The 16,183-nt window shown below is 43.4% G+C and overlaps 1 protein-coding gene across 6 annotated transcripts in view; it reads right to left on the reverse strand.

Moving 5' to 3' along the window:
• The window catches only part of SLC4A10 (solute carrier family 4 member 10), a 309,484-nt gene that overhangs the window by 174,675 nt on the left and 118,626 nt on the right, over positions 1-16,183 (reverse strand). For all 6 annotated transcript variants that reach the window (XM_040357866.1, XM_040357870.1, XM_040357864.1 and 3 more), the window contains exon 2: positions 14,377-14,458. In XM_040357866.1, the coding sequence (XP_040213800.1) occupies positions 14,377-14,458 (82 nt within the window). The remainder of the gene's footprint in view (positions 1-14,376; positions 14,459-16,183) is intronic.

The raw sequence follows: 16,183 nt of genomic DNA on the forward strand, positions 1-16,183 counted from the left end.
TACGTTTTTTACGAACGGCGCATGCGCCGTTCGTGAAAGAATCCCAGTGTGCATGCTCGAAATTCCGACGCAAATCGTCATTGCTTTCGACGTGAACGTAAATTACGTCCAGCCCTATTCGCAAACGACTTACGCAAACAACGTAATAAATTCAAATTTCGAAGCGGGAACGAGGTCCATACTTAACATTGGCTGCGCCACCTAATAGCAGGAGCAACCTTACGTCGAAAAAGCCTAACGTAAACAAAGTAAATAAATTGCGCCGGGCGTACGTATGTTTGTGAATTGGCGTATCTAGGTCATTTGCATATTCTACGCCGAAAACAACGGAAGCGCCCCTAGCGGCCATCGTAATATTGCAGACAATTATACGCCGCCGTATTCAAGTTACGTCGGTGGAGGAAGCCTATTTTTTCGACGTATCTGCCTTGGAGAATCGGCGTAAGTATACGCCGGCGCAGATTTGAAATTACGGCGGCGTATCTGGAGATACGCCGCCGTAAATGCTACCTGAATCTAGCCAAGGGTGTATCATAATTATGACTATTTCTTTATGTGAGTGAGTTGTGTATGTTTAAGTTTTCGGATGTCGTCTGAAAATGTGACTAGCATGCCCAATTTTAGATGGGGTGTTGCGTGAGATGTGGATTAGTTCTTCCATTTCAGTGACTTTACGAATCCTGTACAACCATTCTTTGAGTGTGGGAATCTGAGAAGAGTCCCAACGCAGGGGGGTGCACTGTATTAATCATGTGCATTGCTAAAGATTTGTGGTTGGATTTGTGTGGTTGGGGTGAGTGGTGAAGCAGGAATTGGGCTGGGGAGAATTCTAGATCGTAAGACGTTACCTGGGAGGTGATGCGGCATACTTCTTTCCAAAAAGTTTGTAGGGAGGCACAGGACCACCAGATATGTAATAAAGTGCCCCTGTTTTTATGGCATCGCCAACAGGTTTCTGGTATAGTAGGGTTAAACTTGTTTAGAAGGGCTGGTGTGTGGTACCATCTAGATTGGATTTCATATCTGTTTGTGTTAAAGTGGTTGTAAAACCCTGACATTAAATATGAACAAATCATATCCCTCTATAGTGTGTACTTGTCTCAATCCAGAGCAAATCTGGGTGTCATTTTTCTCTGCTGCCTCCCTCCCCTGCTATCTGCATGAGTCACTTATTTCCTGACACCAAGAGGCAAAAAGGTGACAGGAGAGGGCTCTCCAGCATACATCCTGTGATTGACAGCCTCAGCTCTGTTCCTGTGTGCCCTCTGGAGTGGGGTTGTCTTTTCCCTCTAGTCAGCTGTCACTAAGCTCTGCAGAGTGTAACTTCATCTTTCTGAAGCTTGGAAATGCTGTGTAAAATTTTGGACTTTGAAAGGCTATACTGAAGAAATGGCTGCAGATAAAGAGGTAAAACTTGCATAGGAGGATTTGTTTACTTCACTTTACTTGGTATAAGTAATGGTTTACAACCACTTTAAAGTGATATTAGAGATTAGAGGTAGAGATTAAAAAAAAAAATGTCATACTTACCTGCTCTGTTTAGTGCAGTGGTTCTCAACCCTCTAGTGGCGTGACCCGTTGATAAAATTTCCCAAGTTGTGGGGACCCCTAACAGTAAAATTTATTTTCATAGCGTGGGTTGAAAGCACCCAAGGCAAGACAAGTAATTAGCGCTCCCTGATTGCCTTCCACTCGTACAGTATTAAAACCCCTTATAGTACATTTTAGGATATACCACTCTTTCTCTTTGCTCTCCTTTCTTTCCCTTTCATCTCTCTCTATCCTAATTCCTTGCTATCTCTTTTTTTCCTTTCTCTCCCTTTTTCTTTGTTCCTCCACCTCTTATTATCTCCCTTCCTGGGAGAACAGTGCAGGCTTCAGGAAAAGCCCAGGATTTGGTGACTCCTGGCAAATCATCATTTGACCCCCAGGTTGAGAACCACTGGTCTAGTGGTTTTGCACAGAGCAGGCTTGGTCCTCCTCTTCTTAGGTCCCCTGCCAGCACTCCTGGCCCCTTCCTCCTGCCAAGTGATCGGGCTCAGGTAAGTATTAGGAGAGGCTGGTGGGGGGGGGGCTGCTGCATACAGAAAATGTTTTACCTTCATCCATTTACAACAACTTTAATTGTCAAAGCTGCCAATTTAATTGGCAAAATGTATACAAAAATGGAATCCATTCTAACATTTTATAAAAAAAAAAAAAAGCAAAAGATTATCAACTGCAAACAAAAAGATAGTTTATGAATGTCCCTAAATTTGTGGTATGGACAATACATTGTTATGGGTTATCTTTAGAGTAAATCAATATTGAAGGGTCAGTGAGATCCGAGACTGACAAGTAGTTCCTCCTGCAGTCAACCTATGTGAGATAAGTGGCTGCAGAAGACTGTACCATGAAGGTCAGAACATTGTAAAAGTAATAACTCTAAAAGCCCAAACAAAACAGCAAATACCAAGTCTCATCAGCCCCATTAGCTCAGTATTTGTAAGCAAATTAAGCAAAATATCTTGGTAACCTTTAAAAATGGCTCTAGGCTAATATAAAATATCTTACTACTGTTCTCTGTTAAAACTAATTGCATCTTAATTAGTCAGCTAATATACTTACCCAAGCCGAAAGATGTCATATAAAGAGAACCAGTCACCAATGGGCATTTGTATAAATCAGAATCTCCAGTCTTGAACTGTTATAACATCAAGGCCTTACCTCTAATGGATTTCTTGATGTTATTATTATTTACTTGTATTCTCTCCTTGTCAGAGCAGAAATATTTAACAGTATGGCTGTCCAAAATCAGAAGACAAGGATTACATTTCGTACAGTGTCCGGTTTTAGTAACTGATGGGTGTTCGTAGTGACATAGTGGATGATGAGACACAGCAAACCACAGTAAATGATGAGACATAACCAGAGCTCTGTTGCTAACACACACTCTTTTATTAGTGCAATGTCATACCTCCCAACTTTTTGAGATGGGAATGAGGGACACCTATCAGCAAGAGTATGCAGGCATAGGACACACCCCTTGCCACGCCCCCTTAAAGGAGAATTTTACCACTACTATTCCTTTATATTGGCTTTTAGAATTTACAAACGCAGCAATTTAGCAATCAGATGAAAGGTTCAGCACTGGGAAACACTTTTTGATAGATAAACAGTGCATTTTATATACAAGTCTATAGATCAGACCAAACACATGAGGAGAATGAGGGACAGAGGGACATTGCTCCAAATCAGGGACAGTCCCTCGAAATCAGGGACAGTTGGGAGGTATGTCACAGCAGTCAAGTAAGCCAATGTTTCTGGGCCACGCAGGGTCTGAGTCATTATGTCACCTAGAGGAAGTGACCCTGCATGGCCCAAAAATGTTGGTTTACTTGACTGCTGTGATATTGCTGTAGCACCGGGCTCCCAATGACTGGGGCGCTACTATAAATTTAGGGGGTGTCTGATCCTATAGTTGGGCTCAGACTTTACTAATCTCATGGAAATTAGCCTCTGTTCTGGCTATGGATGTGCTTGATAGAAGTTTTCCATTGTTGCCTGTAGGTGGCGTTACCACCTCAGGCCCATGTTGGAACTCGGGCAAACCATGGTGTGTTAAGTGACCCTTCTCGGCAGCAGCCCAGTGGGAGTGGTGCCCGCTGTGCATGCTAGGAAGGGATACTTAAGGGGCAGACGCCATTTTTCTGGGGCCTTTGCCTCGTGGCCCTCCTGGCGCGAGGTGCGTGTGTGTGTGATTTTAGGCCCCGGGGACCACGCTGGTCCGAGGCTGTGTTCCTATCATGTAGGCCCAGCTATGCTGGCTGGAGTCTATGGTTCTAGAGGGGATCCCAAGCCGTCTATCCAAGCGGGGGAAGCTTCTTAACGAAGGAAACCGGGGGAGGACCTGCCCTGGAGGAGACCAAGCAAGGCAAGCTGATGTCTCGGGATAGGCCTGGTGACCTTGTTATAAAAGGGATCCACTACTCAATTTGTCTTACAGTCCGCCGGATCGGCTTAAAGGCTCTTTGGCTGTAAGGCAGGAAGTTTGGGACTGAAATCCTGTGGCAGAGGATTCCCTGACTATCCATCTTTTGTTCTCAGACGGTCTGTGGCATCATTCCGGCTGCTAGGCCATGTGAGAGGGGTCTATCCGGGTGAGCAATACCCACTCAGGAGTGAGTGGTGAATACTGAAACTTTAGATACCTTTTGTGCATTATGTACCGCGTACCTGAACCTTCCCCTTCTCTCTATACTCTCTACTTCCTTCACAAGTTTTATGCAACAAAAATAAAACCTACTGTAACAGTTGAAGGTTTTACATCTTGTGTGGACATTGCAATTTCTACAGACTTTCTTACCTGGACAACGAACTTAGAGGTAACGTGCAAAACCCAAATCTAAACCAGCAGCTCCTAGGAGGGTAGTGCTACATTGCATTAAAGTGTTACTAAACCCAGGAGCCTGCAATCACTATATCTAGTCTCCCACAGTACACAAAACATTGAAATGCAATTATTTTAGTAAATATAAACTGCTAAATACCTTTTCTCATATGCAGTATATAGCAATCTTGTGACATCTATCAGTATCTGGCTAAAGTTTGTAGAAGGAGTTTTAATTTTACTCTGACTGTCCTATGACTCTGCAGGACCCCTGACCCTCTGTCTGGATAGTGCTGATCACATGCACCCTCCCAAGAAAAAAAAACTCTATAGCAGTACACACCAAACTGAGCATGTGCAGAAAGACACCAAAGGCTATGTCTTATCAGGGGATAATTTCATACGTAGCTGTCCCCTGTGAGGAGATGCCGCTGTTCCTCTCCTCACACTCTGTCAGTGTGAGGCAAGGAGAGCCGATTACCAGCATCTCTGTGTTTACATGTGACCGCCATGGACGGATGGGGATGTGTCCCCATACATCTGTTTTTAGCGGATCGGATCGAGTCGGATGTCAGCGGACATGTCTCCGCTGACATCCGACGCTCCATAGGGATGCATGGAGCGGCCGTTCAGGTCCGCCGTCAAAACTGACAGGTGGACCTGAACGGTCCGTCCGTGTGAATGAGGCCTTACACAGATCAGGGTCACGCCATGTCCTAGCAACACGGTTCGGCCACGATTTCCACGCTGCATGCCCCTGGGGGTGCGCGAGAGCAGTCGTTATGGGCGGCCGTCATATGACGTCCACCCAAAACGAGAGCCGCACTGCCCAGCTGTTATTTGACAGTGGGCAGGCGGCAAGCAGTTAAGGATGGAAGAGTTTAGCAGAGTTTAGCAGATGCAAAAAGGATGAAAAAAGTGAACCAGTATTTTATTTAAAAAGAAGAAAAAAAAGCAGTTAATAAAGTGGGCGTAAACTCCCATGGTTGAGATCTACCTAATAAAGTAATCTAATCTAATACGGCTTACCTACAGGTACAGTAAATATCTCCTAAACATGCACGATTTATGAGATATCTACTTTTAAAAGGGCGTCACCGGCGCATGCGGTCTGAAGGAATGTCATGAACAGGTGAGTGACATCACCGCAGCAAGGCCAATCAGACAACCAGAGGACGTGAATCCGGAAGGAAGACCAGGTGAAAATGTAACCTGGTCAGCGGTAGTGTTGCTCACGAATATTCGTATTGCGAATATTCGTTATGAATATTGCATATTCGATTATTCGCGAATAACTCGAATATCGCGGCCAAAATTCGCTATTACGAATATTCGCATTTTTTTTAATTTATTTTTAAAACAGATCACATCCTAGTGATCTCCATCGACGTCTAAAAGCATTGCTGGTATGATTAGAGACCCTGGGCCGAGTAGCTAAGCTGAGGCGATCCTTTTATGTTGACGAATATTCGCTATCGCGAATATTCGTATTACGATTATTCGCAAATACTTTCTCCGCCCTTCTTTTGCATCAGAGCCAATCACAGTTCTCCTACCACAGTTGTCAGAGGTTAGCAACCTCCATAGCAACCAATAGGAACCTGCCTGCATGACCAGTATATAAGATCACTCCCAGCAGTATTTCAGTGCAGATTCACAAGGTGGCTAGAGAGAGTGGAGTGTTTCTGTGCGTTTTTCCAGTGTATCACATCTTCAAAGAATTTTCCATCTTTTTTCCCATGTCATCATTTGCATTTCACCTCTTTAATGAGAATAATAACTGTTTAACATAAAGACATTTAAGAGATGTCAACGTAAACGGTTTACTTGGCTTTTTTTTAACTCAACAGAATCAGGGGCCCCAGTGTGCGGTTGATCTTTACCTAACTCAATACAGGTCAGTCTAGAGGAGAGATCTGTATTTTCCAAATCTATGGTTATTCAATATTTATTAAACTAATCAATATACAAATTGGTCAAAGTAAACCCTCAAATCTATATAATAATGTATTTATTTTATTAATACCTTGTTGTTAGTTGCAGGGTCCATTACGTAAAACCACACTTTTTCCAAAGGGCAGGTGAAATTGAATGTTTCCGAATTTCGCAATCAATTTCGCATTCGCATTAGCGAAATTTCGCAAAAAATTTTTTTTGATAAAATATCACGAATATTCGATTTTAGCGAATATTTCACGAATATTCGTCTATATATTTGTGATATATCGCGAAATCGAATATGGCGTATTCCGCTCAACACTAGTCAGCGGTGACAGCTCGTCACTGGAGGATTTAGATTTAAGGTAAGTTTCACATAATGTGTCAGTATGCAATGCATACTAGCACATTCTAAATTTACCTTGCAGGTTTAAACCACCACTTTAAAATGGTTGTAAAGGTTTTTTACCTTCATGATGGAATGAATCGAAAAACCTTCTCTGTGCAGCAGCCCCCCTAATACTTACCTGAGCCCGATCTTTCTCCAGCACTGTGCACAAGAGCTTTGGCTCTCCATGGACTCTCCCTCCTCATTGGCTGAGACAGCAGTGGAAGCCATTGTCTTCCACTGCTATCAATCACAGCCAGTGAGCCAATGAGCAGAGAGATGGGCAGGGCCGAGCCAGAGTTCTGTGTGTGAATGGACACGAAGAGCAGGGGCTTGGGAGCGGGACTGCCTGGGTGCCCCCATAGCACCCACTTTGTATTATATAGCAACAGAGCACAGTATAGTTATAAACTTGAGAATTGTGATATGTTATTAAAAAAAAAGAAAATAAAGAAAAGCAAGATGAAATATAGGAAAATATTTGCTCACCTCTGCAGGTAAGGAGGGGATTAGAATAATTCCTTTTAGCATGCAATTGTTCCAGCATGCTGAATTTTACTTTAATTGCACAATCTTAGGCTCTTTTAATAACCAGTAATTTACATATGACATTTCAGGCTGATTGCGCCTGTCAATGCAAACCGCTGTGCAGGGTAGGCTATTTGTATAGGGTTTGACAGGCTCATTGTTTCTGTTCATAGACAGTATGGAGGTGTCAGAAATAATATGCAATGCATGCAATTTACTCTAATGGAACTGTGCATTGAAAAACAAATCAAAAACGCTGATTTGGAAATGTATTACAAACAAAAATAGCTTTGATTTGTGTTCATGTAAAGGGGTTCTCAAGCACCGTTTTAAAAAATATTGTATTCTGAGAAGTATGTGGTTTATAAATGTAATGACACTAATTAGTATATTAATTCCAGTTTTATTTCCTGAGCCTTCATTTATGTTTTTCTTCACGTTTATATGAAGATCAAGTTGTTCAACAATAGAGAAGAGAAGTAGAACACTGCCAGGACTGCTTCTGCTTATAAGTATCCTATTTTTATATCACCATCTTTACGCTGACGACACCCAAATGTATCTCTCTACCCGCAGCTCTCTCCCTCGGTCTTCTCACGCATCACTAATTTACTAACAGACATATTAGTCTGGAAGTCACAACACTTCCTCAAACTTAATCTATCCAAAATCGAGCTTATATTTCATTCCTCCTCACATGCCCCTTCCTCTGATCTCTCTGCCAAGGTCGATGGTCCAACTATCAGCCCATCCCTGCATGCCAAGATTCTAGGTGTAATCCTGGGCTCTGAACTATTCTTTAGGCCCTACATTCAATCACTGTCCAAATCTTGTCGCTTCAACCACCGAAACATCTCCAAAATACGTCCCTATCTAACCAATAACACCACAAAGCTACTAGTCCACTCCCTGGTCATCTTTTTCCTTGACTAATGAAACTCCCTCCTCATTGGTGTACCTTTCCCTAGGCTAGCCCCCCTTCAGTCCATCATGAATGCTGCTACCAGGCTCATCCACCTTACCAACCACTTCATGTCTGCTACTTCTCTCTGTCAATCCCTCCACTGGCTTTCGTTCAGCCAACAAAATATATTAAAAATACTAAAAACAACTCACAATCATGGATAGAGGGGATTTATTCCAACCCAACAGCCCAAGTAAAGGTAAACGGACTCCTGTCGGACCCATTTCCTATTACAAACGGTACGAGACAGGGCTGCCCGTTGTCCCCGCTCCTCTTCGCCCTTTCCTTAGAACCCTTTCTATGCAGAATCAGACTGAACCCCCGACATACGGGGTCTCACGGCGGGGACCCTACAGTGTAAGGTCTCTGCATATGCAGATGACCTCCTTTTCTCCCTGACGAACCCAATGATTTCTCTGCCGAACCTACTGAAAGAATTCCATACATATGGAGCCATCTCGAACCTTAAAATAAATTACTCCAAGTCAGAGGCAATGGGGGTGGCTATCCCCCCACAGTGTATCTCAGCCTTCCAAGCGAATTTCCCCTTCCAATGGACAAACACGGCCCTTAAATATTTGGGGACTCTGATTCCGCCGGACCTGTCCAGGGTGTTTACTCTCAACTTCCCTCCGTTATTAGTGAAGGCCCGCTCCCTGCTCGACAGATGGCATAGAGGAATGCATTCCTGGTTCGGCAGATGCAATCTTATAAAGATGTGCATACTCCCCAAATTCCTATACCTGTTCCAGGCTCTCCCCATTCAGATTCCTGTCTCCTTCCTCAAACAAGTACAGGGCCTCTTTACACGCTTCATATGGGCACAGAAGAAACCCAGATTGAACAAAATCCAAATGTCCCTACCCAAGCAGAGTGGAGGACTGGCCGTACCCGACATCAGACGCTATCACCAAGCCGCCCATCTATGTAGAATTATAGATTGGAGACGCAACGTAGCACATAAATTGTGGACTCAAATAGAGCAGTCTCAAACAGTGATCCCTTTAAAAAGTGCACTGTGGTGCTTTGACGATGTTCCCCCGAGGCTGAAGTCTCACCCACTGATAGGGTCCACGCTAAGACTGGGCTCCCGGGTGGCTGTGGGGACTCATCTGACGACCGTGTCCTCACCGCTGTACCCGATTATTGGGCACCCAAACTTCTCGCCGGGACTCCACCCGGCGGAATATTCAGACCTGAGGGAGAGGGGTCGGGAGCAGGCGTCCGGGTTCGTGACATCGGGACACTGGGCTTCATTGACTGAATTGACAGACTCCGCGGGTGATTACGGCCTAACCTTTTGGAAGGCGGTGCAATTGCACCACTTTCTCCACTCTATCCCTGACCCACAGAAGTTCTCACGCCCACTGACGACTTTCGAGGAGTGTTGCTCGGAGGCCGGGCCGGCGTCACAGACTCTTTCACAAATGTACTCTCTTTTAAACTCACCCCCCACACAGCCTAGCTTACGCTGCTTAGAGAGATGGGAGTCTGACCTTAACCGGACTTTCTCAGTAGTACAGAAACAACGTATCATCACATTAGCAATAAAGTCCTCATCCTGCACCAGACTACAGGAAACCAATTTTAAACTCTTCTCCAGGTGGTACCTCACGCCCACCAGATTACACAAATGTTTCCCTTCTACCTCGGACCGCTGCTGGCGGTGTGGAGTGGACGCGGGCTCTTTACTACACATTTTCTGGTCCTGCCCAGGACTGACTAGTTTCTGGGCGGAAGTTCGCCGCATCACACAAACGTTCACGGAATATGAGATCCCGGACGACGCGTCGTTTTTTCTGCTACACCTGTCGACGATGTTGGTTAAGTCCTACAAAAAGTCATGCTAAGGCATGCATCCCCCTCCGCTGGAAACAGCAGAGCCCACCGACGGTTGGGTGCTGGCTGCGGGAGGTGGAGGAAACAAAACAAATGGAGGACTTGATTCTCACCGCGCAGCATAAACATGAAGCCTTCACGGAGGTATGGGGTATCTGGAATGTTTTTATTTTTTCAGATGAGGGTGCTTCCCTACTTGGACATTGATGTCGCCCTGGTCGGGTACGGAGTTGACCGCTCCCCACCCTCGCCCTGTCTGTGCTCACCCCCATTCTCCCCTCCTCTTCCCCCCCCTTCTTCCCCCCCCCTTCCCTCCTCTTCGATCTCTCTATGCTTCACCTGATTTCACTTTAACTCCTATTTAAGATAAAATTTAAGCACGGGGAGGTTCCTGAATGCAATGTACATGTCGTTGTGCCCCCTTTTCGCGTGAGATTCTGTACAGGGTCATGTTACGGTACTGGCTGGAATGTATAGCGACTCCTCTGTACTTGTTTTTTGAGTTCATGTACGTTTCTGCTGTAATGTTGGAATTTCTCCACATGTGCTTTCTCAATAAAACATATATTTGAAAAAAAAAAAACAACTCACAAATACATTCACAACTCAGCCACAGGGCCACCATTAGGGGGGTACAGGCAGTACACCTGTACGGGTCCCGGCGGTCCCCAGGAAGAGGAAGATAGAGTGCTTGCAGCAGCACGAGATGGTGATCGATGAAGACTCCTGAAGTTGTGGTGGAAGAGGTAAGAATCCAGCATGGCTTCCCGTGGCACCCCCGCCCGCTCAACAACTGTAATGTGGCAGAAGAAATTCTTGTGGCATCCCGCAGGAGGTCCCCCCCGCTCAACAATTCTGATGTGGGAGAAGAAATTCTTGTGGTGTCCCGCATCCAGCACCTCCAACCCCCCCCAACCAGATCAGGCAACCCCCTCAGTACAGATCCATCCTCCCTCCCTCAGTACAGATCCCCCTTTCAGCCCAACCCCTCTGTACAAACCCCCTTGCCCCCTCTCAGTAAACACCCCAATACAGGCAACCCCCCCAGTAAAAAAAAACAGTACAGACTACCCCTTCAGTGCAGAACCCCAGTACAAACTACCACCTCAGTATAGACCCCCAGCCCACCCCACCTCACAGTACAGATCCACCTCCAGTACAAACCCCTTCCCCCTTAAACTCACTCACCAGTTGGAGGAGATTTGATGTGTAGTGGAAATGGAAAGTCTTTCCCTCAACTGTGTATGTGACAGGTGTGGAAGGTAGCTTCCCTCAGTGTTGCACATTAATAAGCTAGAGATGCATTTGCATATGAAACTATAGCTTCATATGCAAACTCCATCAGGTCTTTTAAATGCAAATTACATGTCAATTGAATTGATATTCAAATCATACTGTGATGTACAAATTAATGCATTGTCTCCGTGGGCACAATGTACAGGGACAGAGCCTTTGATGAGCTCTGTACCTTTTACAAAGGATAATGGGACTAGGCTAAAAAGGTGGGACAATCATATCAGGACTGTTGGGATGTATGACTTTCAGCTGTCACATACATGTTACAGTCTGAATGTAACTTGTATGGTCTGCCTAAAATCCTTCTTTGTTGATTCGCTGATTGGAGGAAAGAAACACACCCCCCTTCTGACAGCAGAAGAACTGTGTTCTGAATAGACAAGCTGCTTGGTGAGTTCCCTCCCAGATACAAATTGTATCTTGTGTTGGAAAAACTTCTCAGACGTGACACATGCTGATAACCAAGAAACAAAGGACCAGAGAGAAACAACACTTTGAGCTTTGGGGAGAGATAAGTAAACACTGCAGATATATGTGCTCAGATTTTATGACAACAATCCAAATGAATCAGATGCTAAAGTCAGAATATCCACTCAAGTTACCTTAATCTGTGTTTGCTACGTTGTACAATCCACCACATCCAGGCTTTACAAAGCTGCTCACGTGTGGATTGGAAAGGTCTGCTGCCTGGATCTGTGCCATGTAACCTTATCTAGCACTGCAATTACCTCCCTCTCTGCTTCATGTACCACCAATCACCACCAAGCGATGTCTTGATATGCAAGTAGTGTCCTGCCACAATTGAGTATAAAAGAGAGGAGAGGCGCCTCTAAGTATAGCAATATGGTTACATTTAATGAAGGTACAAAATTTAGCAACTCACATGGTTGATGATTAAAACAGGCACATCTATGTAGGCATCCAGGGTGAAGCTATCTACATAGACCATCCTCTGCGTCAACATCATTGTCATATCTTCAGCGCTGTGCTCCACAAGCACTTCAAGCCTCGCTTTCAGATCACTCTACTGCAGGGGAGTCTTCCCGATCATGATTGCAGACGGATAGCAGTGAGAGCCAGCGGAGTCGAGGATGGTCTATGTGGACAGCTTTACCCCGAATGCCTGCATACTTAGATGTGCCTGTTTTAATCATCAACCATGTGAGTTGCTTAAGGTTGTACCTTTATTAAAACAGAAGTAAACCCATCCATTAAACACGTTTCATTTAAGGCACGTGCCGGAAATGTAACACTCCCATTGGTTGTGCTCTCAACCAAACTCTCAAACCATCCAATGGCTGGTGTCATAACTGATCACATGTGCAGCATCATGGCAGTTGTAGATTAAACAGAGGCAAAGATGGCAGCTTCCTTGGCGTAAAACGATAGGGGGGGGGGGTTACTTACTCTTTAAATGTAACCATGTTGCTACACTTAGAGGCACCTCTCTTCTCTTTTAGCTCCTGCTGGATTTTGCTTCTAATCCCCTTGTGGAGGCTTCCATTTGTGGATGAACATATTATGGTTACATTGCTATAATCTTTTTATATGGACTATAAACTGAAGGACTTATGAATAAATGGTTGTTTAACGAATCATTTGAGTTTCCATTATTTCTTATGGGGAAATTTGCTATGATATACAAGTGCTTTGGATTACAAGCATGCTTCCGGAACAAATTATGCTTGCAATCCAAGGTTTTACTGTTCATTACATTTTATGTAGGTAAAGCATGGAGCCTACAGTTATTCTGTTGGAGAATACCTCTTCTGCATTACAAACAGGTAAACAAAAGGGGTTCCCAAGTCAATAAATTACTGAAAAGGGGATAGGTGCACAACAGCTATATTTAAAGCGGGGGTTCACCCTTAGAGGGCACTTTTCCCCCTTAGATTCCTGCTCGTTATTACTAGGGGAATCGGCTATTTATTTTAAAATATGTGCAGTACTTACCCGTTTACGAGACGCATCCTCTCCGTCGCTTCCGGGTATGGCCTTCTTGATTGACAGGTTTCCGAGAGGCTTCCGACGGTCGCATCCATCGCGTCACGATTTTCCGAAAGAAGCCGAACGTCGGTTTCTTTCGGCTACGAGTGAGGCGATGGATGCGACCGTCGGAAGCCTCTCGGAAGAATGTCAATCAAGAAGGAACGCCCGCTCCCGAAGACCCATACCCGGAAGCGACGGAAGAAGATGCAGCTCGAAGACGGGTAAGTACTGCACATATTTTAATATAAATAGCCGATTCCCCTAGACCGAACGAGCAGGAAGCTAAGGGGAGATTTTTTTTTTTTTTTTAAATGGGTGAACTCCCGCTTTAAGTGCAAAAAAAGAAAAACGAGCAGAGGTAGTTTACAGGCATTGTCACACTTTCTAGACTCAAATTATGGTCTTGATACTTTAGAATGGTTTTGGAACATAAAAAGCAAATGTTGCACCTTGCAATTACCAATAAAATACTATAAATAAATCAAGTTTAGTGGAAACATACGGTAGGTAATTTTACATACATATATATATATACTGTATATATGAGCTATTTAACATAAATATAGCTTCAAGTTATTAAGCTTAAAAAAAAAAAAAAAAAATCAAATTAGGTGTAGTGAACTCGCACATTGGGTACAGTGCACATCATCACATCCTATCCAGCATTTGCTACACCTTTTCTAAAGTTTTTTTATTATTATATTATGAAGCAAACCACAACTAACATATACATGGAGAAAGACATATTCTTCACAGGAGAATTATTTGAGGTTGCAGGTTCCCTTAGGAAATTGGCAGCCTACTCAAATGTGAGGCTATTCCAGCCCCAGTTTTATTCCAACCATCTCTTATACTGATTTATATACTTCACGATAGGTGTCTCTTCTGTACTCTTCCTCCAATTTTTCTTGTTCTTCTGTTTTTTAACTGTATTACATCTATATTCAGAGCTAGTTGCTGATAGAGTGCTTATTATTAAGAGATGCCAGGACTGATGTGTATTTGTAAGGAAACACTTGTTATCGTTCATAGACTACAAAACCTAAATCTCAGTACAGTACCTACCTTCCAAATCTTCTTTTTCAAATTGTGTGTTCAATAGGGAACGCGTTCCTCCTCTGTCAACTACTGCTTCTTCGTCATTTCTCTGCAACATAAAAAGAAAGCCACACATCATATATAATAGGCTTGAAAGAAAGGTCTTTACAAGTATCTCACTTAATTTGTCTAACCTTTTACAGCAATCTGAGCACAACAAATGAGGATGAAGACAAATTGGATTTTGCTGAAAATGGAACTGCAGAAAAATCACAGGCTTTGGGACTAAGAGAAAAACATTGATTCAATCTACAATATATTCACCTCTGAGACATGCACCTTCAATGTCTTCAGTCATCATTTTAGAAATTGACTGACCAGTATTGGTACATTAACCACTTCCCATCTGGGCCAATTCTAACACTTCGTTCCTACATGTAGATATCTACTTTTTATTTATAGAATATTACTTAGAATCCCAAGCTTAATATATATATATATATATATATATATATATATATATATATATATATATATATATATATATATATTTAGCAGAGGACCTGTAGATAAAATGATTGGTGTTGCCATTTTTTATGTCAAACGATATTTGTGCATCAGTTTTTCAAACACAATTTATTTGTAAAAAAATATACTTTATTGAATTATATTATTTGTAAAATATAAAAGATATTACGTATTATATTGCGTATTACACACCTGTGCTTAGTTTTCGGTCAAAAGCGGGGTTAAAAGCACCCGTGTTGCAGTGTTTCAGAAGTGCTTTTCAGTTTTTTGGGGGTTGTAAAGACAAAAATATTTTCCTCTTAAATTAAAGTCTGACTGTAGCTGATAAAGTAAAAAGTAATGTTTTGCATTATAACTAGTTTGATATCTGTTGAAATCGAGCCGTTTTATTCACTTCCAGCACGCCTGAATCATTATTGTCACTGAATTCCTGGTTTGCGGTGCGCATTCATTCTTGCTACATCACGGCCTAATGGGAACTACAGTTCCCATTAGGCTTAGCCTCCATGCCTGTGAGGGATAAGAGAGCATCTTCACGCAGGGCTGTAGTCATAGGGAGGGGGTGAGCACATTCTGCTTTTCACCATGCAAAACGGCTCAGATGCTGGTGGAAAGCAAGAAGAGGAGTGACAGGAAATGGCATTTTCAAACCTGGATTACTGTATTTTGGAGGTCAAAAGGAAAAATGAGGTAAGTGATATTTAAATGCTCTAGCTTACAGCAATCAATTGATCTAATAAAAAACAAACCTCTAGTGTTCCTTTAAGGCATTTTTTAGGCATTTTAGCGCTAAAAATAGCGCATGTAAAGTGCCTAAAAAACACATCCCATGCCTGCCCAGTGTGAAAGCCTGAGTGCTTTCACACTGGGGCGGTGCGCTTGCAGGATGTTAGAAGAAGTCCTGCAAGCCCCATCTTTGGAGTGTTTCGGGAGCAGTGTATATACCGCTCCAGCAATGCCCTGTACATTGAAATGAATGGGGAGCACTGTCAAACTGCCTGCAAATTGCTTCGGCAGTGCCGCAACACAGGCGCTTTTAACCCTTTATTCGGCCAGTAGCGGGGGGGGTTAAAAGTGCCCCGTTAGCGGCTGAAAAGCGCTGCTAAAATTAGCGGCACTTTACCACTAACACAGCCGCGGCTGAGTATGAAAGGGGTCTTATTTTGAGGCTATTACTAGAGCTAAAAACGCTTGAAAACCGCCTCAGTGTGAAGCCAGCCTAAATGTTCCTTACAACATAGCATACCTTCTTTCTTTGAGTTCAGTTTAATGGCCAAAATACACATTTTTTCATGCATTTATGGAC

This window comes from Rana temporaria, chromosome 6, assembly GCF_905171775.1.
Source record: "Rana temporaria chromosome 6, aRanTem1.1, whole genome shotgun sequence".
NCBI classification, from domain to species: Eukaryota; Metazoa; Chordata; class Amphibia; order Anura; family Ranidae; genus Rana; species Rana temporaria.